The 26,319-nt window shown below is 45.4% G+C and overlaps 2 protein-coding genes across 2 annotated transcripts; one reads left to right on the top strand and one right to left on the bottom strand.

The window, feature by feature from the left end:
- Positions 1-1,012: 1,012 nt before the first annotated feature.
- mylipa (myosin regulatory light chain interacting protein a) lies at positions 1,013-17,042 on the bottom strand. Its single transcript, XM_086136442.1, has 7 exons — positions 16,772-17,042; positions 15,457-15,647; positions 5,392-5,577; positions 4,390-4,587; positions 4,072-4,236; positions 3,519-3,954; positions 1,013-2,278 (listed from the first exon to the last, which is right to left on the bottom strand). Exons 1-7 carry the CDS (start codon positions 16,856-16,858, stop codon positions 2,066-2,068), a joined length of 1,476 nt encoding a protein of 491 aa, XP_085992568.1. The 5' UTR covers positions 16,859-17,042; the 3' UTR covers positions 1,013-2,065.
- A 2,925-nt stretch (positions 17,043-19,967) lies between these two features.
- On the top strand, positions 19,968-22,031 carry LOC147191131 (uncharacterized). The gene has a single exon (XM_086136950.1). It carries the CDS (start codon positions 20,077-20,079, stop codon positions 20,818-20,820), a length of 744 nt encoding a protein of 247 aa, XP_085993076.1. The 5' UTR covers positions 19,968-20,076; the 3' UTR covers positions 20,821-22,031.
- Positions 22,032-26,319: the final 4,288 nt, after the last annotated feature.

The following is a 26,319-nucleotide window of genomic DNA, read 5'->3' as shown; positions in this document are numbered from 1 at the left end:
TCACATCCTCTATACTTGTCAATATTTGATTCAGATAATAAACTCGACCAAGCTTTTGGGGAAATATCCTTGCATGATTAACAGTTTCAACCAGAAACGCACGGAATTGTGTGCCAGAGATTCCAAAACACAATTGTGTTGAGTTAACTTTTAACCTTTTTTTTTTCTTTTCAAATGGACCTTTCGCAGATCTTATCCTGTAAATCAATTGTAACTAAACTACAGGGTCAGGAGGAATAAGTGACATGCTACTCACGAAACAAAACTGAACTTAGCAGGATTTTGCAAAGTGTCTAAAAATTTAAAAATATACCTGTATATATTTTGATCATGAACCCCCCGCCACCCCAAAATGTTTCTCCCTAATCTAGAAAAAAAATGAAAGGGGAAAACGTGATTATGAAGGGGCCCCAAGTTCTATTGCCAAAGTCAACCATCCACTGCCCACCACCTTTAATCAATTTTCGTTTTTTAGTTTTCTTTTACTTTTATTCTCCAGTCTTAAACTTGTTTAATGTTCCCTACCTCTGTTGACTAAGTAGCCAACCGGGGCCTTGTGCCACCTTAAATCATGTTTTTGTTTTCACTGCCCGTCAAGCTATTTCAAATGATTTTGAGTAGTTTTACTTTATAGTACTTTTAACTGTTTGTTTGGTGTTTTTTTGTTCAACCCCCCCCCCCCCAAATTATTCCACAAGGCAAGACAAAATCTTGATTGCCCTTTTCTGTAAAAATAAAAATTCCAGTTGTTGAGTTGTACGGGTGTCACCATGCCACGACAGAGTAATTAACGTACCGCACATGACTAGAAAACAAGAATACAACACATAGAAAGAATTTGAAAAACAGTTTGTTTACTTGACACATAGTAACCTTCCTCTTCCAAACCTGTTGATCAGCTTTGAAAAATTTAGTTTGCTTTCCTTGTGGGCACAAATGTGTTTTTTTGTTGTTGTTCCCTGAACGCAACTAATTTTAAGAAGTTAATTGGGCCGAATGGAGGAAGCAAAGACACGTAAAAAACATATTTAATTAAACACATCACCCAACGAATGAAAAAGCCAAGCTTGTATTCATTAAAAAAAAACACAAAACTTTATTACTACTTTGTCCAGACATCATGTCTTAGAGAGCGTAGAATGCTTCAGAAAACAGAAACAAATCGCTACCTGTGAAAAATTAAAACCTTTTTCTTCATCTTTGCAGTAGAAAGAAAGAAAGAAAAAGAATGCATCGGAGACAACGATGGCAGTGCTTCTATTTTAAGGCCAAAAGTCTAAAACCGAAACAACAACAAAAGTGTGGATGCAGCTTCCTTGGTAAAGTGGCAATGTTCATTTTAAATAGCTGACATTTAAATAATAAAAAGAAAACATGAAGCAGGCAGTTATTGCACACAATTCTGTACCCTTTCAAAAACCTCACGAGAACTTTTCTCTCATCGCGAGAGGAGGGTTTAAAACAGGGGCCGGACGCCATTTTGATTTTTTGAGGCAGGCATTACAGGATCCGTTTTGCCATTTTTGGAGGTGATGCAAATTTGTCCGACACCTGATTTTTTTTTTTAATCACAGCGTGTGTGGAACACGGTGGCCAAGTTTGATCTTGAACCCCTCCCCCCGCTAAATTGTACAAAACGAGAGTTGCTCATGGAAATGATGTACTTCAAATCGTCTGATCGAAAGTGGAGTGTCTGCAATCTGTGTACTGAGTGCATGTGGATCCGAGAGCTAATTTAGTCCCCTCATTGGCTTGCAAACGTGAACCAAAAATCGAAAAGAAACACTTGTTCAATAAAAGCTGAGTGAATTTAAAATGTTGGGAAAGCTTTAAAAAGTAAAACGATTGAAATCGAGATAAAAGGCGAGAGAGGGGTGACGTACGGATCAGCTCAACTGAAGTTTGTGGTGGAGAGGACGAAAATCATTTGGCAGCACACACACACACACACACACACACACATGTATGAGCACATCGGAAGTGGGGGCTGGGAGGGTTGCCCCTCAAGAGTCCAGGAAACGGAACACGGACCAAAAAAAAAAAAAAAAAGTGTCTGAGGCATCCCTCACGTATGCGTGAAGATTTTGTTGTAGTCGTCGCCGTCGCAGTCGTGAGGGGAGGCCAGATCGCGGCAGATGGACGCGGGGATGCCGCCGCCTCCGTCGCCCACCACGCGGTTGGCACGCTGGCCGCTCATGGCCAGGTTGAGCAGGCTGGTGCAGGTGGGCAGGTAGACGTGCTGAACGTGCTCCACCTCCGAGCGACACACCGGACACAACTGTCAGGAAATAGGAACGACACCGTCAAGGGTTTTTTCATGCATAGCTCGCTGTTGGTGTTTGAAATATGAAAGCACAGATTTCAATGAGCGACTGTCATAGACAAGTAGCAACGTTCCACCAAAAAAAAGTGATATGGAGGCGAATCTTGCGCGCGAATGTTATCACGACGCGAAAATAGTTCTAAGTCACCCTTACCTGTCCTAACTGGCTTGAACTTTATTAGAAGTGAGACTGTTTCTTTAACGAATCAGATGTGAAATTTGTCTTCACAAGGCCAGCTGATGACATCACCATTTTTCTGTTCTCAGGTTGGCTGCTCAGAGCAAGCCAGGTTCAGCTCGCAAAAATCTGCACACCTTACATTTACTAGTCAGTTTGATGTATCTTGCTTGACATTTGTCATTTAATACCGATTTCATTTTTGTACAGTGAAACTCCCCTACAAAGAAACCTACATGGGCAAAAATACCCCATAGTATGAAAACATCTTCATGTATTAACACCATTCCCACTTTCCTGCCCCCCATACAACGAAAAAAACTCTTCTTGCGTTATACGAAATCTTTTTCTCTTCTCTTGCCTCGTGACGAGATTCAATGAAGTCTAATCCAACAGCGACCTCTACTGCTTCATTCCGAAACGGCATCAGCAACCACCACACTGGTTTACACATGCGCAGTAGTCCAAGAAGTATTTGTTATTGTTAGTTTCAGACGCAGCAAGAACATTGCATTGCTAAAATGGCTACAAAACGGACCTTTGGATGTCAAGCAGCTAAGAGAAGAAGTGCTCTGACGCTGGAAGAGAGGGTAAAAGTGATCAAAATCAAAGACGGAGGAAGCAAAATAAAAGACATTATCCAAGAAATTGATGTAAGTGAAAGTGAATGCTGATCGTAAGTTTCGCAATTTCTTTCCCTTTTTTTCTTTCTACACTGACTATATGAAGTGTCAAATAAGTGTATGCTCATACTTATGCACTATTGGATTGAAAAAGAGTACACACATGTTTACGTGTGCGTGTACACATACGTTTGTGTGTGTGTGTGTGTGTTTACATCCGAGATCAAATTTGCTACAGTGAAAACCCCCCTGTTGTGAAAGATTTCTTGCTGCAAACATGATTTCATTGCAGAGGAGTTTCACTGTATTGGTGGTTTCTCTAATGCAAAGGCATAGCAGGGAGTTAAGTTGGGTATGGGCCTGAAAATGTTGGCGGCAGAGACCCGAGTCTCACCTGCAGCTGGTTGGCGCATGTCTGGCAGCACACCAGGTGCCCGCAGGGGCAGAAGGCAGCGTTGATCTGCTCCTCGCAGCACAGCATGCACAACAGCGCCTCCTGCAGTTTGTGCAGCCGCTCCTGCAGCGCCCGACTCTGCTGGCAGCTGCCGCAGTCGGAGCCGTCGTCGTCGTCGTCGTCGTCGGAACCGTCCTGGCGATTTGGCGAGCGTGGGTGTGTCGAGCGTTCACCCCCGGAGCGGGACATCAAATCCACCATGCCAGCGTTGTAGAGGGCGCGCCGTGCGTGGTCGTAGACTTCCTTGGAGGTGCGGCGGATGTCGAAGACGTACTTCTTGCCCAGGTTGATGTTCTCGTTGAGGAAGAGCGATGCCAGGTGGCCTTTGAAGTCGCGGCTGTACTGCATCATCACTGCATTGGTCACGGTGTCGCACCTTAATGGACGGACAAAGGGCACAACTTGAACTTTGACTTTTTGGAGTTACCGGCAAGAAGTTGCTCAATTTGTTGTCTGCTTTGTTGTCACGGGCGGCGCTGAATGGTCCGCTTACCGGTAGAAGGCATGGGTCTCTGTGATGGCTCGGTATAGGCCACTGGCGGCGCGGTTGCTGATCAGCTTGAACATGAGCACCACGCTGTCATTGTTGTCCTTGGTGACAGTCAGGTACACAGTCTTGCCTGACTGAGTGGCAATCTGAATGACGGGGTAGCTAACTCTGCGCAGAGGAGGCGACATTTATCAATGACATGTTCGGATGAAGGGGCGTCAAATTCTTATCGCACAGCACGGCCAAAACCCCAAAGCGCACTTCAGGCCATGGGCTGAAGAGGAACATTTACTGAAGAGGCGCGTGGAAGGAGGGACGCACCGGTTGATGAGGCTAAAGTCCTCCTTGCACACAGCGATGCCTTCGGGGCCGACGCCGATGGCCAAGCGCTGGCCGTTGGCGTCACGGGCCCAGTGCCACTCCACGCCATAGTGCTCCAGCAAAGAGACCAGCTGCAGGGCTTGGTACTCCACCGAGGTCTGGCTCAAGCCCTCCAGGGCCTTGTGTCTGGACACGATGCTGTGATGACAGGTCGGCAGTTTTATTCAGCAGACAAAAAGAAAAAACAAAACAAAGTACCGCATTGGCCCGAATATAAGACGGCCCTGATTATAAGACGACCCCCTGTTTTTCAAGACTCAAGTTTGAAAAAAAGACTTTTTGAACACCAAATAAATTTTTATACAGAAAATAATTGCAGCACAAATGATTATAACATATCTGAGAGAAAAAAGCATGTTATTTTGCCTCATTCAAATCTTAATATCTGAATCTATCAATTGTTTGAAGACTCTGCCTCATTTATCACCATCATCTTGAAGTTTACATCATAACTTCTCCACAGCTGCCGGTTAACCTGGCCGATCTTCGACCCACTTTTCTCCAGATTGTCGCTACGTTTCTCCATTTTCTGTTATCTCTTCTGTTATTTTCTTCTTTTCTTTCATACCGCCATTTTTTATTTTTCTTCTTCGTGCTACTGCTATTTTTATTTTTATTCTTCGTGACAGGGGTTCGCTTTGGCCTGGGGAGTCAAGTTCAGCATCTGGCGCCATCTAGCATTGTGAATGGGTATAATGTCTAGACCCCGAATATAAGTCGACCTGCACTTTTTCAGTCTTATTTCAATGCAAAAAACACCGTCATATATTCGGGCCAATACGGTAACATCCCGATCGATCTCGTACAGTAGTCAATGAACGGACTACTACATGACCCTCTGGAACCGTCATCAGGTTGCGTAAGAACTTAAAAGTGCAATGCTCCTATTCGTATTGATCTCTGACTGCACTTGTTACATACACGGTGTAATTCCCCCCTTACCTGTTGACAGTAGCGGGACACGGCTCCTCCCCGCAGAGCTCCGAGTACCAATACTGGGCTGTGTTTTGGTTGTAGTCGCCGAACTCGGCCTGGGCCAGCAGAGCACTCAGTTCCTCTGCCTGCTCCGAGCCCATGCGCAGGTGGCCGTTGTGGAGGTCCTCTTTCACATGTGTGAAGAAAACGTGTCTGGGGGGGGGGGGACAAATGGAGTCCGGTTACCGCAAGAAATTCTGATTCAGTGTACTAGAAGTCTTGACTATGTGACCGGGCCAACTGGAACACAAAGAGGCAGAACAGGCGCCCTCGACAGAGTCACAATGACTCACTTTCTGTTTTCAGTGCCTCGGTAAAGATGCACAATCAGAAGGTACAGGAAGAAGAGCTTTGAGTCTCACCGCAGGTGCTGGTGACATTATTTGGCCAGCGATTGCTACTTTTGATCGCACAGTGCTCTGTGGGGGGTGAAATTTATCAGCTGTGTCTCAGCTCGATTGAAAAACGCGGCGGCAGTACGAGAAGAAACTGTTTATGTTCCGCTCGAACAACGTGGCGAGAACACGGAGTTCTGGTCCGGCCAAAGAAAACAGCAACCTCTGTGAAAAATACGCGTCTGCTTGGGGAGGTGGGCGGCCATTGTTTTGTCCACAAGATGTAAGGAATTCTTCAACAGCGGGAGACGAGTACACCATGACATCATCACTCAGTCTTTTGAACTGAAGTAACCTCGGCCTACAACGCCTCCTTGTCGTTGACCTCTAGCACAGTAACTTTTAAGATTGGAACTGTAAATCAGGTTGGGCAGGCCTACTAGTGACTCACGTCGGTACACTTTTTAAGCCTCACATCCGCCACGAAGCTACATGATGTAGTTTGGGAATGACCTCAACTCCAGCGTGATGCATCGGACCCTTACACAAAAGGACGGTGAGCTGGAGAAAGTCTCAAAAGAGTCATTTGATTGGGTTGTGGTATGGACTAGTGGTGCCTGAAGGCAGCCCATTTACTAGCTTCGGGGTAGTGTCGCAGGTAAAACAGAGGCCAGATGGCGACTGTGTGAAAAGTAACATTGAAATGTTGGAAATGAGGTGTGAGAATTTAGCACCGGATACGAGTCCCCCCGTTAATTAAGATGTGACTTGCAGGATGCCGCAGTAGCATTCCACCTTGCTGCATTCCATATAAAAGGCACAGAAGGATAAATGTTGGATGCGACAGCGAGCCAGTATTGGTTTTAGCTGGGTCAGAAGTCTAGACGAGCCCCAACAATGTGGAATGGTGGGCGACGAAGCGACCCTGCTTCGGGGTTATCATCAGAGACAGGGCGGAAACTGTGAGAAAGTGAAGAACTGAAAATCGAAACGGGGCTGTGACGTTTACTACCAGACACTGGCTTAGTCCAGCAAGTCCTGATTGCAGGATTTTGTGTCTCCGGCCCTGTGCTGAAATGGCGGATATGGCAACCTTTCCAAGACAACAGATACTCAAGTTCGATTTTTAACATGTTAAACTGTTCGACTTCAACATAGCTCAAGTCCTTTGCCGGTCTCTTCCGAGGAGCTGGTCCGCGGGGGGCAAGACAGCGCGACAGTGGCGCTTCCTTATCCGGTCTTCGGGGGCCATCCTAGACACACTCAGGGGGCCGAATCGACTTCAACTGCAAGGGCCGCTCCCGACAAAGCCAGAGCATAACAAGCTGGCGGCGTAGCCCACCGAGCGTGGGTGTAACAAACAGTGCTTTGATATGCTGTCAAACATCCCGTTCTTAGCCCACCGGCTACCCTCTTGCACGCAGCACAACAAACACTTCTCCATTGTGTGAAGCGCAGCGGGAGTCATGTGACGCAGCGCCGCTCGTTTTGCGGGCCTACCTGATGCAAACAATAGACTGGAGAGCGGCAGGGTTCCGACCCGGGGTTACTACAGGGCAAGGCGCAAGCCGGGGTTACTACAGTTGAGGCGGAGCCGGGTTACCATCGGTCACCGCGCATCAATGCAGCCCAACACCTTTTAAGATGGACATTTTCTCAATTGAGTAAAATCCAGAATTGTTTCCGTTTATGGTTGCCTCTTGAGTTCTCGCAACGTCTCTGCCGAGGTCAAACTCCCTGCATTTGGATCCAATTCAAAATTGTTATACCATAAATAGCTTTCTACCGCAACGTTTTACCACCGTCCAATATTTTGTTGCTCCTGTAATCCCATCAAACTAATATTGACGTGATGATAACAACCGGGCGGCCCGGTGATCCAGTGGTTAGCGTGTCGACCTCACCGTGCAGGGGTCGTGGGTTCGATCCCTGCTACGGCCTCCCTGTGTGGAGTTTGCATGTTCTCCCCGTGCCTGCGTGGGTTTTCTCCGGGTACTCCGGTTTCCTCACATTCCAAAAACATGCATGGCAGGCTGAGTGAACACTCTAAATTGTCCCTAGGTGTTGAGTGTGAGCGCGGATGGTTGCTCGTCTGTGTGTGCCCTGCGATTGGCTGGCAACCGGTTCAGGGTGTCCCCCGCCTACTGCCCGAAGACACCTGGGATAGGCTGCAGCACCCCCCGCGACCCTTGTTAGGGTAAAGCGGATCGGAAAATGGACAGCTGGATGGATGATAACAACTGAACATTCTGGGTCAGGACAGAAAAACGTAACAAGGCAACGGCAGCGACAGCGGTGCGCTACAAACCAACCAATGACGACAATGACCAAACATCCGACGCGGTGGTCCTCAAAATCTAATGTAACACGAGTCAACCGCGGCGAGCCCGGCGCACAGTTGTCGACTGGTACCCGCCCATGTCAACAGGTGCTGGCGTTTGGCTCAGGACAAACATTTATTTTTAAAAAGAATCGGCAAGGAAGCTGACAGCTCTTTTAGTCTCACTGCCCTGAGGCGGAATGCGAGGGAACGAGCAACCCTCCCGCGGCAGCGGCACAAAAACAAAACCGCTTCTCACGCCAGCAGTGTAAATAAATAAAAATGAGCCACGCTGTAAATGGAACTCGTTCAAAAGTTTGTCCAGTAAGTTTCCGGGTGATAGAACTGCTGCGGGCCACAGCTGGCGGAAGGCCGAAATTTTGTAGCCACAAACTTCGGTGGGTTTTGGCTCGAGCTCCTGACACCCGTTCGGCCAACATAACATCTGCACGGCTTGGACGAGTTGTTTTTTTGGCTAACTGATTTGAGCAGGCCATTTAAGTGGTCTGAAAAATTATTTTGTTGTGAGAGTTAAAGGCTTTTGGGTTTCTCTCCAAAACTGCTGTACCAGTGTAGGATCTTCCACCTGGAGGGGGATGCCAAGAACAAAACGTCTCCTACACAAAGTGAAACCCAACACCGCCGCTTGGACGCTGCAGTCGCTCACAGCCAATCACCCGCAAGAGTTTCTGTCCCAACAATGCGGTTTGTGCTGCCGTTCCCAAATGCCGGGGGTTACTAGCAGTCAATGAACTGCAGTAAACTCTCTCATCAGTCTGCGCTTAGAAACGATGTCGTATGGCTCTTGCCGCTCAGTGCCAAATGGCATTAAAACAAAGGTGACGTTTGGGAGTCAATAGGCGTGGAGATGACAACGTTGGCCGTGCATGAGCTGTAATATTATTGTAATATCGAATTGAGGATCATTTGGACCAATTCCTTTGCGGAACACAAGCTATGTCAATTTACACCAAATGGCCGACTTCCTGTTCAGATTAGGACACGGGTCCTCGATTTCTTGATTAGACAGTCATTTAATTTTGTGTTGATGCACACTTACATTTGATCGTTTTATTTTGTACAGAACGTCCATGCTACCTTGTATATTTTGTGGCTAAAATCTGTTTTTTTCCCTTTCCTTCTCACCCCATAGAAACATTTTTTTCAAGCAAAGAATGTTTCAACTAGATACTCTAGATCAGCGGTCCCCAACCTTTTTTGCTCCATGGACCGGTTTCATGTCAGACAATATTTTCAGGGACCATCCTTACAACAAACTAATATGATGTAATCTGCATGAAAACCGTGGTATTTTCCAAACATAATAATAAACACAAATCATGACACGAGGAACGTCCTATCTGGCCGCAATATTCTCTGGTTGCTATGGTAACATTTAAACCTGCCTTCAAAATAAGATACGCCGCAAATACAAAGTGCATGAAAAATACGACTCGCTGTTGCCGCATATTATGCAGAGTGGGCTTAGTGTGTGGGAATCTCCCGTTGAGATAAATCCGTATTTTAAGTAGGAAATCCTAATACTGTCTATTAAATGTAGCGTTCTTTTTCTTGAAATTCGTAGGCTCCTCTTCTGTCTCTGTCTTTTCCCCTTCCCAAACAAACTTTGCAAAGACGTTCGTTTTTTGCTAATTTTGCTAGCTCCTGGGTTTCATTGTAGCGGTAACCTATCATGTGATTGAGAAGCATGCCTTTACCTGAGTCAAGAGTGGTATACTGTAGACCAGGGGTGTCAAATTCAATTTTGTCGTGAGCCACGTTGTAGTCACCGTTTTCCCTGGAAGGCCGTTATGACTGTGAAACTCTATCAATAAATCAAGAATAATGGTTTATTCAATTATTGTTTAAGTAACTCCAATGAGGGGTTTGCTAACAAGAAAATGCTTACAATATCTCTTTAGGAGAATTTGACATTTTGGAACACATTTTAGCAAACATCAGGGAGGTTGTCACCTTTGCTTTGCTTTCACGGGCCACATAAAATGATGTGACGGGCCAGATCTGGCCCCCGGGCCTTGTGTTTGACACCTGTGCTGTAGACAGGTGTAACAGAGAATCTGTTAATTTTTCAAAATAAAACATCTTTCAGATTCCGAAATGAATAAAACAGATGAAAGTTATTTATTCTTTCTGTGCGACCCGGTACCAAATGACCCATGGACCGGTGCCAGTCCGCGGCCCGGGGTTTGGGGACCGATGCTCTAGATCAGGGGTGTCAAACTCATTTCATATTGTGGGCCGCATACGGCCTCGGTCGATGTCAAGTGGGCCAGACCATTAAAATTATACCATACTCTGCTATAAATAACCAAAATATGTCTTTCCTTTGTTTTGATATAGCGACGCACAAGTACATGAGGAAAATGTTGAAATGTACCTACATTTCATTTACCTAACATTTCATAAAACACCTTAGATTTCCTTCGACAAATGTGCAATTTAATTTTATCATTCACATATATGCAGTGCAACTGATCCCACTGATTGTACAAAGGCACAAAACTTGAACAATTAGTATTTAAAAATATAGTCATGCATTTTAAGATTAAACAAGATTTATAAAGAAAGGATTTTTTTAAACCATTTACACATGTGCATGTGAAATCTAAATGTAACCCCCACCTACACTTTACAAACGAAAGAGAAAACAATGACTAGCGGTTAATACATGAATTGCATCTTAATAAAAATATTCATTTTGTGTCTTTTATGCTTTTTTTTCCATTTTTAAATTATCCCGCGGGCCTGATCGAACCCCCTCTGGGGCCGGTTCCGGCCCGCGGGCCGTATGTTTGACACCCCTGCTCTAGATAGTTAAAAAAAAAGAAAAAAGAAATACTGGCTCACGACTGCAAAGATTCCTCTGTAGTTAAACTTTAGCTTGAGGCTAGACAACAAAAAACACAAACATAAAAGGTTAAAAGATTAAATACCTCCTGATAAAAAAGAAAAAAAGTGTGCCAATAGCCCGTGCCCTGCTGTTTCACCCGACGCTCTCTCAATCAAATAGCAGGGGGTGGGACACACACACACACACACACACACACACACACACACACACACACACACACACACACACACACACACACACACACACACACAGCCTCCAGCGGGTGAAGTTTAACGACGCAAAGCGGTTTGTTGGACCACATCGCATAAAGGCAGATTAATGCAAATAAGATGCTTAACTACAACAACAACGCAAGAACAACCTCATTTTGGAGCGCCTTGCCACCAGAAGGTCTCCATGTCCTTATTTCATGAAGCTTAAAGCCTATTTCACGCATTTAAGGAGCTAAAAAAAAAAAAAAAACTGAAGAAGAAGAGGTCTGCTGCATCGTGGATACTAACGTTAGCACTGGCGCTTGCTGGATTTTTAGCCCATGAAGCCAAAAGTGTTGGCTTTGAAAGTTAACCCTTTCGGGGACAGCGGTTACTACAGCGGACAGCTTATCAGGTTACAGGCTGCATGAAAGGGTTAAAGTAGCACTATTATTATTTTCTTTCGTGTGTGTGTCCAAAATGAAGTCGTGCTACAGTCAATTTTTAAAGTGATTCATTGCGTCAACATTCAAAATGACAGCCGACAATCCGGGCAAACTCTGCTTTCCAAACAGCCGCCACTCGATAAGCTCGCGGAAATGAAACCAGTTGTAGGGGTGATACATTTTAACCATTTGTCGGAGGCGGGGGGTGGTAATTCACGGTCCACGTGCCATTTGCACGCCATAGGTTACGCACAACCTAAACGGCAGGCTTGAGCCGCCCCGTCAGCTGGACGTGGCAGGCGAGCGGCAACTTACGTAAGCAATTTTGAGCGCGCTCAGTGCAGCGCACATTACATAACGCAAACGCCCTATAAGAAGAAGAGGGGCAGGGGGCGGGGGGCGTATAGATGGAAAACAAGCCTGGAACTTGGCGCCCCCTTTTTTCTTTTTTAGTGGGGGCTTTGTCTCAAACTGCTGATCAGGCTCAGTCGCCGCACAAACATGTTGCACGCGTGCCACACACTTGACACAATAGCGCATGAACACACAAACAGCCTGGTTTCTGATGTATGTGTGCATGTTAATCTTCCAAAAGCAGCAGTTGAACATTACCTATGTGCGCAGCACCTTCTCTACGTGCCTTTTGCGTAACAGATTGGTGTGTGTGTGTGTGTGCACGCGCATGTAACACAATGAGGCGTGCCTGCAGAGCCACGACAACCAGCTCACATTAAGTAGGTCAAGGGTGACGGCGGCCCTGAAAACGAGACTTCCTGCGCAAAGTCAACACGTTCGAAAGGAATCGGAAGTGGAGAATCCACAAATAATTGGGAACGGGTTCCCCAAAGTCAAAGTTCATAAATGCCCAACCAGAAACTCATGGGACTCACTCTGTGGTGTTATTCTATTCAAGAAATTCTAATGCAAATGTTGCAAGTTGTTTAAATGTAATTCCGGATTGTTTCCACCTATTTTTGGGATCACCAGGTTTCCATTTTCTTTTTCCAAATTGTATCCAACATGGAGTACAATGGAGGATTGTGGAAACACCGTCACTCAAGACCCTCAAACTAGTGAGCCTTGACAAGAAGAATTCCTGACTCAGTGCTTTGTGTCTCCCACTTGTGTCTGCTCGCGGCTATAAATAGAAACGGGACTTGGACGTAGCACGTTCTGCTGCACATATTGTTTGTGATTCATCACTTTTACATTTAGAGAAGCTATAACGATCAAATACCTTTAGATTCCAGGTATTGCGCCGAGGCTCCAGTGCGTTTGCGACCTTTGTGAGGATAAGCGGATTAGAGAATGGATGGATGGATATTGCACTGGTTAGACGGTCCTATTAGACATTAGCAAGACTTGCGGCTCTTATTTCTGTCCACTTGGGGTTGCCATCCTCACATTCTGCACCGGTGAATCTGATTTTGACTCCATGTTAAATGAGCTAACATCGATATCGGATCGTAGATGCGCTACACCAGTTTGGCTTTGCAAATGACTTATTGCACTTTATTTTTTCATTTTAAGTTTGAACTGATGGCAAGTGAAATAAATGCCCACTCTACCTTAAACTGAGTTTGAGTACACTTTGTGTGGGTGCTCGATTGTGGGAAATGAACAGTCTCGTCGTGCTGTTTCGGGACAAAAACTTCCAATGCAGTAAATAAATAGAAAAAATTATCATTGTAAAACGAACGGTACAAGAAGCGGGACATCCAAAAAAACCAAGGCTTCGCCATACTGTGCTCTTGTTTCACACGTTGGCTGTCAGAACAAGTGCTGACTCGCCTTCACCCAACCACGAGCCAGCCCTCAGGCCCATATTTGGAAACCTTTGAAAACGCAGAGGATGACCTATCAAGATGATTTTTTTTCTTCTTCTACAATTGATGCGTTCAAACATGTTTCTTCATTTAAAAATAGAAATTTCATAATAAAAACACCACTTAAAAAAAAAGGGTTAATTAAAAACAGGCCCTTTCTGATATCAGCCCATGGTTCATTTTCTGTTAAATGGTTAGCAAAAAAAACAAACAATTGGATGTCAACTAAAGGCAAATAAGCAGCGAATTAAATAAAATAACTGAGTTAAAAAATAAATGTGGTATTTTAAAAATGTACACCATTTTAATGTGTCAGTGTCAATAAAATAAATCGATTTAATTTAAAACAGTACACCCTTAAACTTATTCAAGATCAGATTTTAATAGAAATATGTTTTTAAAAATTCAAATAAAACGGAGTAAAAATAAGATTTAAGAAACCATTTGACCAAAAATATATATACAAGTTAAGCAAACCTTTATTTTATATATATATATATATATATATATGACAATGGGGAACAGAGGATGAGGCGTTGGAAGAGGGACCATCATGGGAGGACAAGCCCCTACACGGGATGTACCACCGGACCATAACTGAAGTGGCCGATCTCAAGAAGTCCTATCAGTGGCTAGAGAGGGCTGGCCTGAAGGACAGCACAGAGGCACTCATCCTGGCTGCTCAGGAGCAGGCCCTGAGCACCAGAGCCATTGAGGCCCAGATATACCACACCAGACAAGACCCAAGGTGTAGGTTGTGCAAAGAGGCACCTGAGACGATCCAACACATAACTGCAGGGTGTAAGATGCTGGCAGGGAAAGCCTACATGGAACGCCATAACCAGGTGGCTGGCATAGTCTACCGAAACATCTGTGCGGAATATGGACTGGAAACCCCAAGGTCAAAATGGGGAAACGCCTCCGAAGGTGGTGGAGAATGACAGAGCGAAGATCCTGTGGGACTTCCAGATCCAGACTGACAAGATGGTAATGGCGAACCAACCAGATATCGTGATCATAGATAAAGGGCAGAGGAAAGCCGTTGTAGCGGATGTAGCGGTCCCAAGTGATGGAAACATCAGAAAGAAGGAACACGAGAAACTCGAGAAATACCAAGGGCTCAGAGAGGAGCTGGAGAGAGCCTGGAAGGTAAAGGTGTCTGTCGTGCCTGTGGTGGTCGGAGCAGTCGGGGCAGTGACCCCCAAACTAGATGAGTGGTTGCAACAGATCCCGGGAACAACATCGGACATCTCAGTCCAGAAATGTGCAGTGCTGGGAACGGCAAGGATACTGCGCAGAACCCTCAAGCTTCCTGGCCTCTGGTAGAGGACCCGAGCTGAATGAGGGACGGACACCACCCGAGGGGGGGTGAGACGAGGATTTTTTAAAATATATATATATATATATATATATATATATAAATAATTACATTAAATAATGGGAAATAAAAAGGTAAGCATGCTGAATTATTTATTTGGCAAATAAACACATGCATGTTTTTTTTTTCTTGTTCCGGATTAAGCAGGCTTCAAATTTTCGGGTCTTTGTAATTGCCCAAGCAACTAAATGTGCATCTAGTCACAGCAACCTCAATTCCCCTGACAAAACGTGAGGCCAGAACATACTGGCCTCTGCTGCAGCGTTTTTCCAAGCGGCCGACGCAAAAATGTCAAAGTGGCGTTTTCGTCCGGCGCAACGTTGTGTCACTCATTCCCAGCCTGAGTGGGGGGGAGGGGGCGGGAGTGACAGAGGTCCCGGAAAGTGGGGGGCAGGGGCGCCAGGCAAAGAGCTGCTGGCTCACAACTCCTGCTGCACCACAACGACCTGTAGTAACCCCGGAAGAGCCTGGGAATGGGGTTACTTGAGGACGTTTTGTAGTGAGTAGCTAACTACACTTGCATTGTGCTTTCAATGATGGAAGCCACCAAGAAACCTGCGCCGAAATTTCCAATCCTGAGCTTGACCCAAAAACCCAAATGTAATCGACCCTCCCGATCAATCGACGAGCCCCGCGGGCAAATCATTTGAAACCGTGTCAATACCTGGTTTGTTCCTGCAGAATGAGATGAGGCTCGACGAAGAATTTGACCCGCAGCCTCAGTCGGCACGGCGCCACGTTGTCCACTTGCTGGCAGATGCGATTGCGCAGGTTCATCCATAGGTTCTCCCCTTTGCTGCCAGTCAACTGCAGCCCGAAGTAGTCCACTTCAATGATGCCCAACTTCCTGCAAACCTGGAGAAAAGAGAGTGAGAAAAAAAAAGACCAGTCATAACATTTTTTAACAATGCCATACAATTATTAATGGATTACATTGTTGTACAAATTAAGGAAAATGTCTTGAATAATTATGGAGTACTCAGACCAACATGCTGACAAAAACGTGTTCGTAGAAATTGTCGAACAAAAACAGCATCATGAAAACGTTCCACTTAAAAAAAAAAATTATGGCCGAGTTTATCAAGTATGATTAAAATGATTACGAAACGGGAAACGAACAGTTGTAAAGAGGCATCTTAATTCTTGTAACATTTTCCGGAAAAATAAAAGAAAGTTGAAAAAAGAAAGAGAAAATGCCGCAACATAAAGGAGGGGGGGCATGGGGGAGGAGAAAAAAGTTATACAAAGAGTCAAAATGTGACGGGGGGGGGGGGGGATATTAAAAATATTTATTGCTAGTTGACTCCTGTCATGCCATCGCTCTTTCTCACCGAGGAGTCAATCACAACAATAGAGCTCTGACGGACATGTTCAACTCCGGCCCTCGAGGACAGAGTTTGGACTCCCCCGAGTTGTTGTTTTGACTTTTTGCGAGAGGATGTTCCTCCGACTTTACAGCCCGGAGGCCACGCCCCCTCCGCAGCAGCGGCAGTAGTAGATGCAACCGAGGGACTCCAGATTATATAACATGATCAAACTCCGTCAAGGCCCGCTAACTACAGAGCCGTACGGGAATTTGACGAAAAGTGGACTTTTAAAAAGTGCAGTCCAAAAACTTTCGCTTTGTTTGGATTCCGGTGGACAGGCGGATAGCGAAGGCGCTCGGCGATGAGAATGAACTCGAGTAACCTTTGCAGAACAAGCCGTTCATGTGGATGCGCCTTCACTTTTGTTGCGGTTTGCCCCATCCGCGATTTAAGATCCTTGCGACTTCTTGCGTGAAGTTTCTCGCTAATCTGTCCGATTCACGTGGAACATTGAACAGCACACCGAAATGAACATTGAACAGCACACCGAAATGAAGTTTGTCATGATCACTGTATCCCAAATCGCACGTTCCGCGCGTTACTCTTCCGATTTACTTGAAAAGGTATCGGATGGCGTCTTTCTTTTGTCCCGGCGACGACGCTGAAGCTCACCTTGTTCAAGCAGTCTTCTCCCTTGGCCTTGGCGTCAACTTCCACTTCCATCACCACCGAGTCCGGACGCGTAACGTGGCAAAGCATGTTGGTTTTGGTTGCGACTCTTTGGTACGCGCGTCACTCGAACAAACGAACAACTCAAACAGTGGTCCAGCCTTCTTGAGTCTTCGACATGACATGGAGTTCCTCTCGTTACTTGCGTGCGCCTTTCTCTCCTCTCTCCTCGCTCCTCGTCAGTGCGTTCCTTCTGGCCCAGCTGCGTTCGCCGGCTGCGGACTATATTGCTGGAGCCCAACGTACAAGCCCCGCCCCGTTTGCCGACTGACTAATAACCAACATGCTGTCAAAGTCTACCGGCTTTTCGACCAATCATAAGTGTCGTTGCATCCGAAGCAGCGGTGAGGCCTTCACGGCGCCCTCTTGCGGCGGCTTTGCGTCCGTCAACAAACCTGCTCTTGATCAAGCAGACACTTCGGACAACTCGAGCAGAAACAGGAGGTTTAATGGCTTGTGCGCGGCTTGACGATGTTTCTTTCAATTATATATGGGAACACAGTCCAGAAATAGTGACGGGAACGCATAAGAGGATGCTTCTTCAACGCCATGACCTCATGCGTGGTGTGGAAGTCCAGGGAAATGACAACAAAAACACATTTTTGATGTCATGAGGGACATTCTCTGGAGAAAAGCAGCAACCGCAATCAATTCCAAGTTCAACTTGAGTTCAGTGAGCAGTTTGTTCCGTTTGACAAGTATCCCTCAAACTGCTTTACAAAAAAACAAACAAAAAAAGTGTGACACACTTTGCTTTAATTTTCATGGCGAGTCGACAAGAGAGATGAGAAAAGGCTGCTTTAATTCTTGTTGAGGTGACAACGTGTGGGCGCGAAGACCCTGCTCATGAGTTGTTGCAGAGGCAACAAATGCAAGAAGACAATGCTTTAAATTCTCATGCTGAGCAGCCAACAAATGCACAATAAGTGCAGCTTTAATTCTTATTCCAAGGAAACAAAACACGACTTTAATTCTCATGCTAAGGACTGGAGGCAAAACACACATTTAATTCTTATGCCGAGGAGACTTTTGTCTCTGCTTACATTTGCGGTTTGAGGGGAGGGCGGGGGGGGGGGGCGCACAGCTTTAATTCTTATGCTGAGAAGACAACAGCTATAAAAAACAAACACTACTTTAATTCTTATGCCATGGAGACAATGTACTGTATGTGAGAAAACATAACTAAAATTCTTATTCTGGAATCCAGTGCATGACGACACTCCTTTAATACTGATGCAGAGGAGAAAATATACAAGAGACTTTCATTTTTATGAATGGGAGACTAAATTCTGATGGTAAGGAAACCAAATAAACGTTGCTTTAATTCGTAAGCCAAGGAGAAAAGAGGTCAGGTCAGTTGACTATTTCCTATCAATTCCATGTTTATCCGCAATATTATTGTCAGAAATGTCAACTACCAGGTCAACGGACCACATTGACCCAAGGAGTTGACATGAAGCTATCCATTAAGCTAACAGAAGCAGCCAAGTTGTGGTTAATCAGCTATGGCTTCTGAATGCGGAAAGACGATCCGGAGCGGACCGTGACGCCACCGGCGGCGAGCAATCAAGGGACACCACGGCGATATCCAGCTGCCATGTCTAGAAAGGGCAGCACAAGGAGGATGGTGAAAAATCTCACGCACGGCATCCCCGTGTATACTGAGCTGAATGTCGCTTTGTCCCAAATCGCCCTCAAAACGGAAGCTTCGGCGAAATCACCGCCTTGCTACTGCGTTATATAACCAGATTAGCTTTGGAGAGAGCCCGCGTGCAAACTGGCACAGACGACACAGATGGGCCAAACTAAAAGATAATATGCTCACTTGTAAAAACTGCAGTATTGGGTAGGAGGGGCGGGTGGGCTGAATAAAAGCAGGCAAATTTTGGCAACTCCCTCTTATTTGTTCATGCACATAACATTATCAAAAACAGGCTTCCTACTGGGGGGAGTTCTGCTATTTTAATCTTGTCATTTCATGGTGTAAATGCTTTGAAAGTGCTGGAAATGACAAGAGATTTCCAACAAATGCTCAAGTATATTTGTCTGTTTCGCTTTTTGAAAATGTATCGCAGAATGTTACATGTAGCACCTGTTTCGAAATGAACCAGAGCACACTTGGAGTGCAACGATTTCTACATGTACGTATGGGTATGGATCTGTATTTGTGTATATCCATCCATCCATCCATCCATTTTCTGATCCGCTTATCTTCACAAGGGTCGTGGGGCGCGCAGGAGCCTATCCCAGCGTCATAGGGCAGCAGGCGGGGGACACCCTGAACCGGTCGCCAGCCAATCGCAGGGCACACAGGGACGAACAACCATCCGCAGTCCCGCTCACACCTAGGGACAATTTAGAGTGTTCAATCAGCCTGCCATGCGTGTTTTTGGAATGTGGGAGCAAACCGGAGTACCCGGAGAAAACCCACGCAGGCACGAGGAGAACATGCAAACTCCACACAGAAAGGCCCGAGCCGGAATCGAACCCTGCACCTCTGCACTGTGACGCTGACGTGCTAACCAATCCACCACTGGCCGCCCATGTGTGTGTATATGCATATGCATGCATGTGGGTGTGTGTGCGCACACCCACACACCCACACCAACACATACATATGAGCGACACTGTTTCGCTTTCCATGCCAAGTAGAGAGGCAAAGCGCTGCTTATGCTCAGGTAGACAAAACGGCACTTGCTTTCTTATACCAAGCCCACAACGGAATCGAATAGCAGTTACAATTAAGAGCACGAATGACCAGAAATCACATCCACAAGGAGATGCTGCTTTGATTCTGATGCCGCCACAGAGTCAACGAAGACACTGTAAACATCCGTAACCTGGAAATGACTCGACGCATTAGAACCTTCATGCATCCAGGCTGCTTCACTTGCACATGTAGGTCGATGAAATGTCTCCCCGACCGGTTTTCATTCTGGCTGCTGCTCGGCGGCCATGTTTGACATCATGCCATGTGACATCATCACTTCTCTCGCAGGCAAGTCACCGCGCTCCCCTCTAGCGTAGCATGAACACATGCGTGTGCTTCGGAGTGTGCGCGTTTGTGTTTGTGTGTGGCTGCGTGACATCACGCCGTCATCGCTGCCCACTCACTGGAAGCACAGATTATGTCAGAAAGTGCCACGCGAGCAGAGCGGTCGCCGCGGCCGCCGCCGCCGCCGCTGCTCCTGCTGTTGTTTTTATGGCGTTGTCGTCATCTCCTAAAGTGAAAGCGCAGCGGCGAAGGTATGCGGAAGGCTCCGGTACCCGGAATCTCGCATCCGTGGCCCAAGGACGGTGATTCCGAAGATCGTTTGTCCGATCTCACCTCGGATGAATCCTCGTTGTCTGATTTGGATGCGGCGGCGACGGAGAGGGTGATGAAGAGGAGTCGGGGGTTCAGCAACTCCTTCAGCCTTGAGGAGGACCCCCAACTTCTGTCTAGTGACGAAGATACCGAGGAAGAACAAGAAAAGACTGTGACGGAACTGGAGAAGCCGGATGCTTCCTTGGGGGCCGCCCAAGTTCCGCGATCGAACGTTCTCCGACCTCAGGACTTGTGGCTTGCCATGTCCCAGTGTCTGACTTTCCACTGGCCCCCTTGTCTCTCACGTAACAGGACAAGCAAGAACTTGGTGGCCCAATCAGCAAGCAAGCAGCCTTCAGCCAATCATAGCCCCTCAAGGGCGTTGGCCTCACGTGACAGAAACGTGATGCGGAAGGAAGTGGCTGTCCCAAGCAAGGCGGCGAAAAACGGCCCTTCGCCTTTCCGAGGGCTTTCTCGTTCCTTGCCAAGGTTGCCGAGCACCAGGCTGGCGTCAGACTTGGCGTCCTTGCTGTCGGAGAAAGACGCTTTCTTGCGGATTGAGCTGGTAGATGCCAGTCAGGAAGGGGAAGACTCCTGCTACAGAGCCGAGTGGAAGCTTTCCGAGACGACCAAGGACGTGGCAGAGGGCATTTGGTTCTCTCGGACCAAGACGCGCATTGATTGACGTGCTTATTAACTACATCTGAACCGGTCTGGTTTTGAAGCTCCTCTCGGGATATCAATATACAGCAGAGGGGTGCTTCAGCTTCTGTCCAAATAGTTTCCAAATGACTGCGGAACAGACACACAGCTGGAGAAGACAGAACTTTTTTGAGGGAGACCAACCCACCTTGAAGTTTGGGCATTTGGCCGCCTTGGTCAGGAGAACCACAATTTAGCCTCTTGATCAATGGACGAAACAGAACTGGAGAAACTGGGGGAATAAGCTTTTGCGGGGAACAAGCACCCTTCAATTCATGGGTGTACTGTTCTGGCTTGCCATGGTCCCATTGTCGGCTTTTGGAGCTTTAGCTTTAGTTTTAGTCTGGTTTTGAAGCTCCTCTCGGGATATCAATATACAGCAGAGGGGTGCTTCAGCTTCTGTCCAAATATTTTCCAAATGACTGTGGAACAGACACACAGCTGGAGAAGACAGAACTTTTTTGAGGGAGACCAACCCACCTTGAAGTTTGGGCATTTGGCCGCCTTGGTCAGGAGAACCACAATTTAGCCTCCAGTTTGCGCTGTTCGGTTCGAGTGGAAGGATTCTGAACCGACTCTGGTCTTTTTTTCCGGGGACCAAACCAACCTTTAAGATCAAGTGTACTTCGGTCTCTTGAGTTGTGTCTGTGTCGGACTTTCCCGTCCCCTGCTTGTGTCTGGCACTGGCAAGATACAAGTTGAAAAATTGGCGAGCGACAGATTTAGGGCCAATCCCAATTCTTCCTAAAGTATCTGTGCTGTTGACATGCGAAACAGTCCAACCAACCCCCAAGATTGATTTTGAGCAGTTCTGGCAATGCGTGTCTCAGTATCTGGCTATCGCAGATGGTCTACTGTTAGATTTAGCATCTGTGTTGGTAGATGCGAGCGAGGGAAGGGAAGATTCGCTCTACCAGGCCAAGTGGACCTGGCGGAGGGCCATGGACTCTTTGGTCACCGGAGAACTGTGAATAGTTTCTCCGCCACGTTTGATCGCATACCGTGAGCCCTTTAAGTTGCCGACATAACGATGATGTCTGCTTATTTCACATAATAATGGGCCAGACACTCATCCAAACATGCTTTTATGAGCTGCTATTTCCAAAAAGGCCTCCGAGCATATTTAATGTTTAATTTTCCGCCTTTTTTGTTTCTCTCCCGGGGGAACATTTTATACACGGCCGGCTCCGTGTGCGAGAGGCGATAACGCGACAAGCGTTTATCAATAAAAGTGTCCTGGTTTAATTGCGCCTGTAATGTTCTTATTTTATACTTTGGGTTCAAGTCTGCATTCGCCTTCACAAATGGACTGAGATCACGTCCAAAAACTGGGCCTCTTTGGAGGTAACGGTGCTCCTATTTGTAATATTTTGTCCAGTGGGCTGTTTTGTTTTTTTTGAGGGGGGGGGGGGTTGGGGGTGAATAGGTGTTGACGTGTTGGAAGGACAAAGCAGAGGGCGATAGATGATTCCTGCAGGCCACTTGTGATGCTGGACAAGATTAGTCGCTATGCGTGTGTTTGTGTGAGTGTCAGGGGGGTGGGGGTGGGGGGGTTGAGTCTGTGTGGGTGTGCATACAATAGCAGCGTTCTTTGAAGCTTTATTTATAGGAGCCTTTCCAGGCCCTCAAGCAGTTGCCATCTTCATTACTGTCCAGGCCACGTAACATTTCAACACTGAAAATAGAAAGTATAGAGAGATGTTATCTGCTGAAAAATGAAATGAAATTACAAACAGATATCTGCCTTTTTTTCTTATGAACAGAATGACTTCTTCTGGGAAAAGAATGCGGGGGGGGGGGTTCTTAAAAAAAGCCACATTTTGTATGCCAGGTTCTTCTAAAGTAAAAAGCATATTACAGTAATATGTGTTTATCGCGGTTGATGGGGACCAAAACCACCCGCGATAAACGAAAATCCGCGAAGTAGCGACCAATAAACATTAAAAACAATATGCATTTTTTTAAAGTCCACAAAAAGTCCGCAAACGGTCCGCGGGAAGCTGAACAACAACAGCGAGTCACATAGAGCAACATATACAGTACTGTACTCCATGGATATGAATATTAATTTTTTTATGAATATGTTTGAAAAAATCCGCGATGCACTGAAGCCGCGATAAATGAACCACGAAATAGCAAGGGATCACTGTATTGTTTTTCTTGGAAAAAAAATGACTTTATTCCAGTGGACTTTTTTCATCAAATTAAATTTTTTTCCCCAAAATAATTTTTTTTGGTCTTGAAACGATGAGTTGCGATCATAGAATTTGAGATTAATTCTCAGAGGACAAACACTTTTTCCTTTCATAATATGCCAATTAAAAAAAAAAAAAGACGCACATACTTTTTTTCCCTTTACAAAATAAAATCATTTTATTTGATTAAAACATGACTTTTTTTTCTTTAAAAATATGATTTGGGCTTTCTTATCTGATCATATTATGTAATCCCAAAAGCCCTTTCAGTCAGCGATGCTAATCCATCCAATTAGCATGAAGCTAGCTGGTTTGCCATTAGGCCAAAAACAAATCGCCAATTGCAATATAATTGTATTGCTGGCTATAAAGGAGGCCGTTTTCACGCTCAACCTGGCACGTTTGCAGTCATCTGGATAGTCACATCTGCCGCGATCTGCTTATTGTGCTCATCTCGGTGCTCGCACTAGCGTGTGTGTGTGTGTGTGTGTGTGTGTGTGTGCGTGCGTGCGTGCGTGCGTGTGGGTGTGGGTGTGGGTGTTGTGCAGTGCAACTCCTCTACAATGAAATACATCTTTTATTTTGCTTCCTCCGTCTTTCATTTTGATCACTTTTACCCTCTCTTCCAGCGTCTCTTCCTGCTTGACATCCAAAAGTCCGTTTTGTTGCCATTTTAGCAATGCAACGTTCTTGATGCGTCTGAAACTAACAATAACAAATACTTCCTGGACTACTGCGCATGTGTAAACCAATGTGGTGGTTGCTGTTGCTGTTTCCGAACGAAGCAGTAGAGGTCGCTGTTGGATCTCGTCACGAGGCAAGATCAGAGAAAAAGATTTCGTATAACGCAACAGGGTTTTTTTCGTTGTATGGGGGCTAGAGAGTGGGAATGGTGTTAATGCATGAAGATATTTTCACATTAGGGGGTATTTTCGCCCATGTAGGTTTCGTTGTAGAGGAGTTTCCCTGTAAGTGTTGTTGAGTAACAATGCAATCTATCGTTTTGGACACAACAATGAGTAGCATCTCCTGTGATCATGACGGAAATTGTTAGAGGCAGAGTGTCTGTGTAACGTCTTAGTGTGTGCGTGCGTGATAAGGATGAAGCGAATCAAGTGACACGACAAGGAAGGGCCGGCCGGAGGGCTGCGCCGCGGATGGCAACACACTTCTTCCAAATAGGGCCTGGCTTGTTTCAGAGTCACTTTGCGCCACACCAGGATGGCTTCAGGAAGTAACAAATGGGAGAGAAAAAGAGAAAATTGTCTGACTTAAACCAGATTTTGGCAGGGACTGTCATATGACTTTTATATGGGAGTTGGGAGGGGCATTTTATTTGACCTTTTCCGCTGTGAGACAAGACTTTATTCTTCTTACACCAAGACTTTTTTTTCCCTCAAAATAAGTGGTAAAAATATCGTAAAATATCTGTATCATGCTATTTTCAGCTTTTTCAGCACAGTTAACCACAGGAATATATACTGTAAATATGATTATATGTTACCTTAATGTAACGCGACCACTTTAGTCTCATTTAGTCCCATTGTTTTTTGTCAGTGTATTTCACTTTTTGATATGTATGTGTGTGTTCATTTTCATGCCAGTTTTAAGGTCAGCGTCTAACGTGAAGTCAAAACCTTTTGGAGCTCGAAAAGCAGCATTCGGACGCGTCAGCTCTCCTGCGTTGTCATCAGCGACACCTTTCCAGCTAACGGTGCTTCCTTGACACGCTGGCTGAGGTGCAAATGCTCACGGGTAAATTCTCTCACCTCCGCCCATCACTTTTTGACACAGCCCAAATACGTTGCTTGTTTGCTCTTCACTTGGCTGAAATTTTACAATAAGAATGTTGTATCGTCTGCCAATTGCTGGCAAAAGATTGCTGATTCAAGCAGACACGCTGTGCCTGCATGTACATTCAAATGGATGCTTCCTCTATTTCTTTTTTTGCCTTTTTTTTTCCTGCCTCCAAGGCAGCCACATTCATGACTGGATAAGCATTCTGGAGAAATGGAGCAGAAAATTTGGATAGGCAATCAAGATATGAGGGCATGGCACAAGACAAATATGTTTTTTTTCTCCAATGCCCAGCGTCAGTCGTAATATCGCCACCTGTAAATTTTGAAAAATAAAAAAATCTGCCACTGACCCTGTCTTAGTGGTCAACACGAAATTTGGTGGACATGTCTATCATAACAAGAAGCACAAAACAGTCGCAAGGACCCATGGCCGGAATTAAACAGGAAGGTGGCCATTTTTGTTTGGAAGCAGCCTTTGGGGCGAATTCCAGGACTGCTATTTGACAAAGTCTTGCTGTGGCCTGTTCCATCGCTGCTCACTCACAGCTTTAATTGATCTTGTCCTTGTTTCCCGTAGCATCTCTTATTCATGCCTCAGCCACCCACCGGTGATGAATGTTTCATTTTATTCAAGGGGAATGGGAAATAAGGTCTATTTTTAGCTGGAAATTAGCGGTAACAATGCAATTTGATGCACTCAGAAGTTGCCCGCTGTTTACTTGGCTTCGAATATGGTCCAATGTAGTTTAATGGAATGACATGTTTTGAGAATCTAAATTGCATACAACAAAGACAAAGCGATAAAATTCCATGGAGAGAAATTGTGTGCAAATTTCTGAGATTGAAATTAACTTGCATTGCAACATTCAGCCACTAGAGAGCGACAGTGATCTATTTAAACCCTGCTAACCAGAACTGTAATCTTGAATATTTCATCCCTGTATACTGTCAAATTATTTTATTTAAAAAAATATTTATTTACTAAAATTTGTGTAATATAGAAATATTGTTTTGTAAATAATGTGAAGATGAAACTGTGTTAAAGCTACATAAAATGTAAAAACAATACCGTTTATAGTATTATGTTGAAAATATAATCATTATAAATGTCGGGAAAATTAATACTATGATGAGGTTGGGGTGGGCAGGGTTGGGAGTGCAATGCTGTAACAATAAACGTCCACAGTTTTTTTTTTTTAACAATCGTTAACGACTTTTTTGTCCAAGCAATGCAGTTAGTCACCAAGTATCTCAACTCAACTGTATTTATAGAGCACTTGAAAACAACCACCGCTGTATACAAAGTACTGTACATGGAGCAAAAATAATTTACACAACAACAAACAAAACAATACAGTAAGAACAAAGAATAGGAAAACACCATAGTAGTTTTGGCACCTTAGACGATAATGTTTAGATTTAGATCGTCATGTTGTTGCGTCACTGTACGGCACGTGAGGAAGGACATATTACATTAGTGTCGGCAAC

The sequence above is a fragment of the Hippocampus guttulatus genome, chromosome 18 (assembly GCF_054856545.1).
Source record: "Hippocampus guttulatus isolate MCC_2025c chromosome 18, RoL_Hgut_1.0, whole genome shotgun sequence".
Taxonomy (NCBI): domain Eukaryota; kingdom Metazoa; phylum Chordata; class Actinopteri; order Syngnathiformes; family Syngnathidae; genus Hippocampus; species Hippocampus guttulatus.
The sequence above is the reverse complement of the archived record's forward strand: the minus strand, read 5'-3'. Positions and strand labels throughout refer to the sequence as shown.

What these genes read in the sequence shown, in the direction of transcription:
- LOC147191131 (XM_086136950.1), top strand. Translation starts at nt 20,077, where the DNA reads ATGCGGAAGGCTCCGGTACCCGGAATCTCGCATCCGTGGCCCAAGGAC.
- mylipa (XM_086136442.1), bottom strand. Translation starts at nt 16,858, where the DNA reads ATGCTTTGCCACGTTACGCGTCCGGACTCGGTGGTGATGGAAGTGGAA. An exon ending in TGTCCCGCTACTGTCAACAG is followed by an intron (nt 4,588 to 5,391) that starts GTAAGGGGGGAA and finishes CTGTCATCACAG; the next exon opens with CATCGTGTCCAGACACAAGG. An exon ending in GACTTTAGCCTCATCAACCG is followed by an intron (nt 4,237 to 4,389) that starts GTGCGTCCCTCC and finishes TCCTCTGCGCAG; the next exon opens with AGTTAGCTACCCCGTCATTC.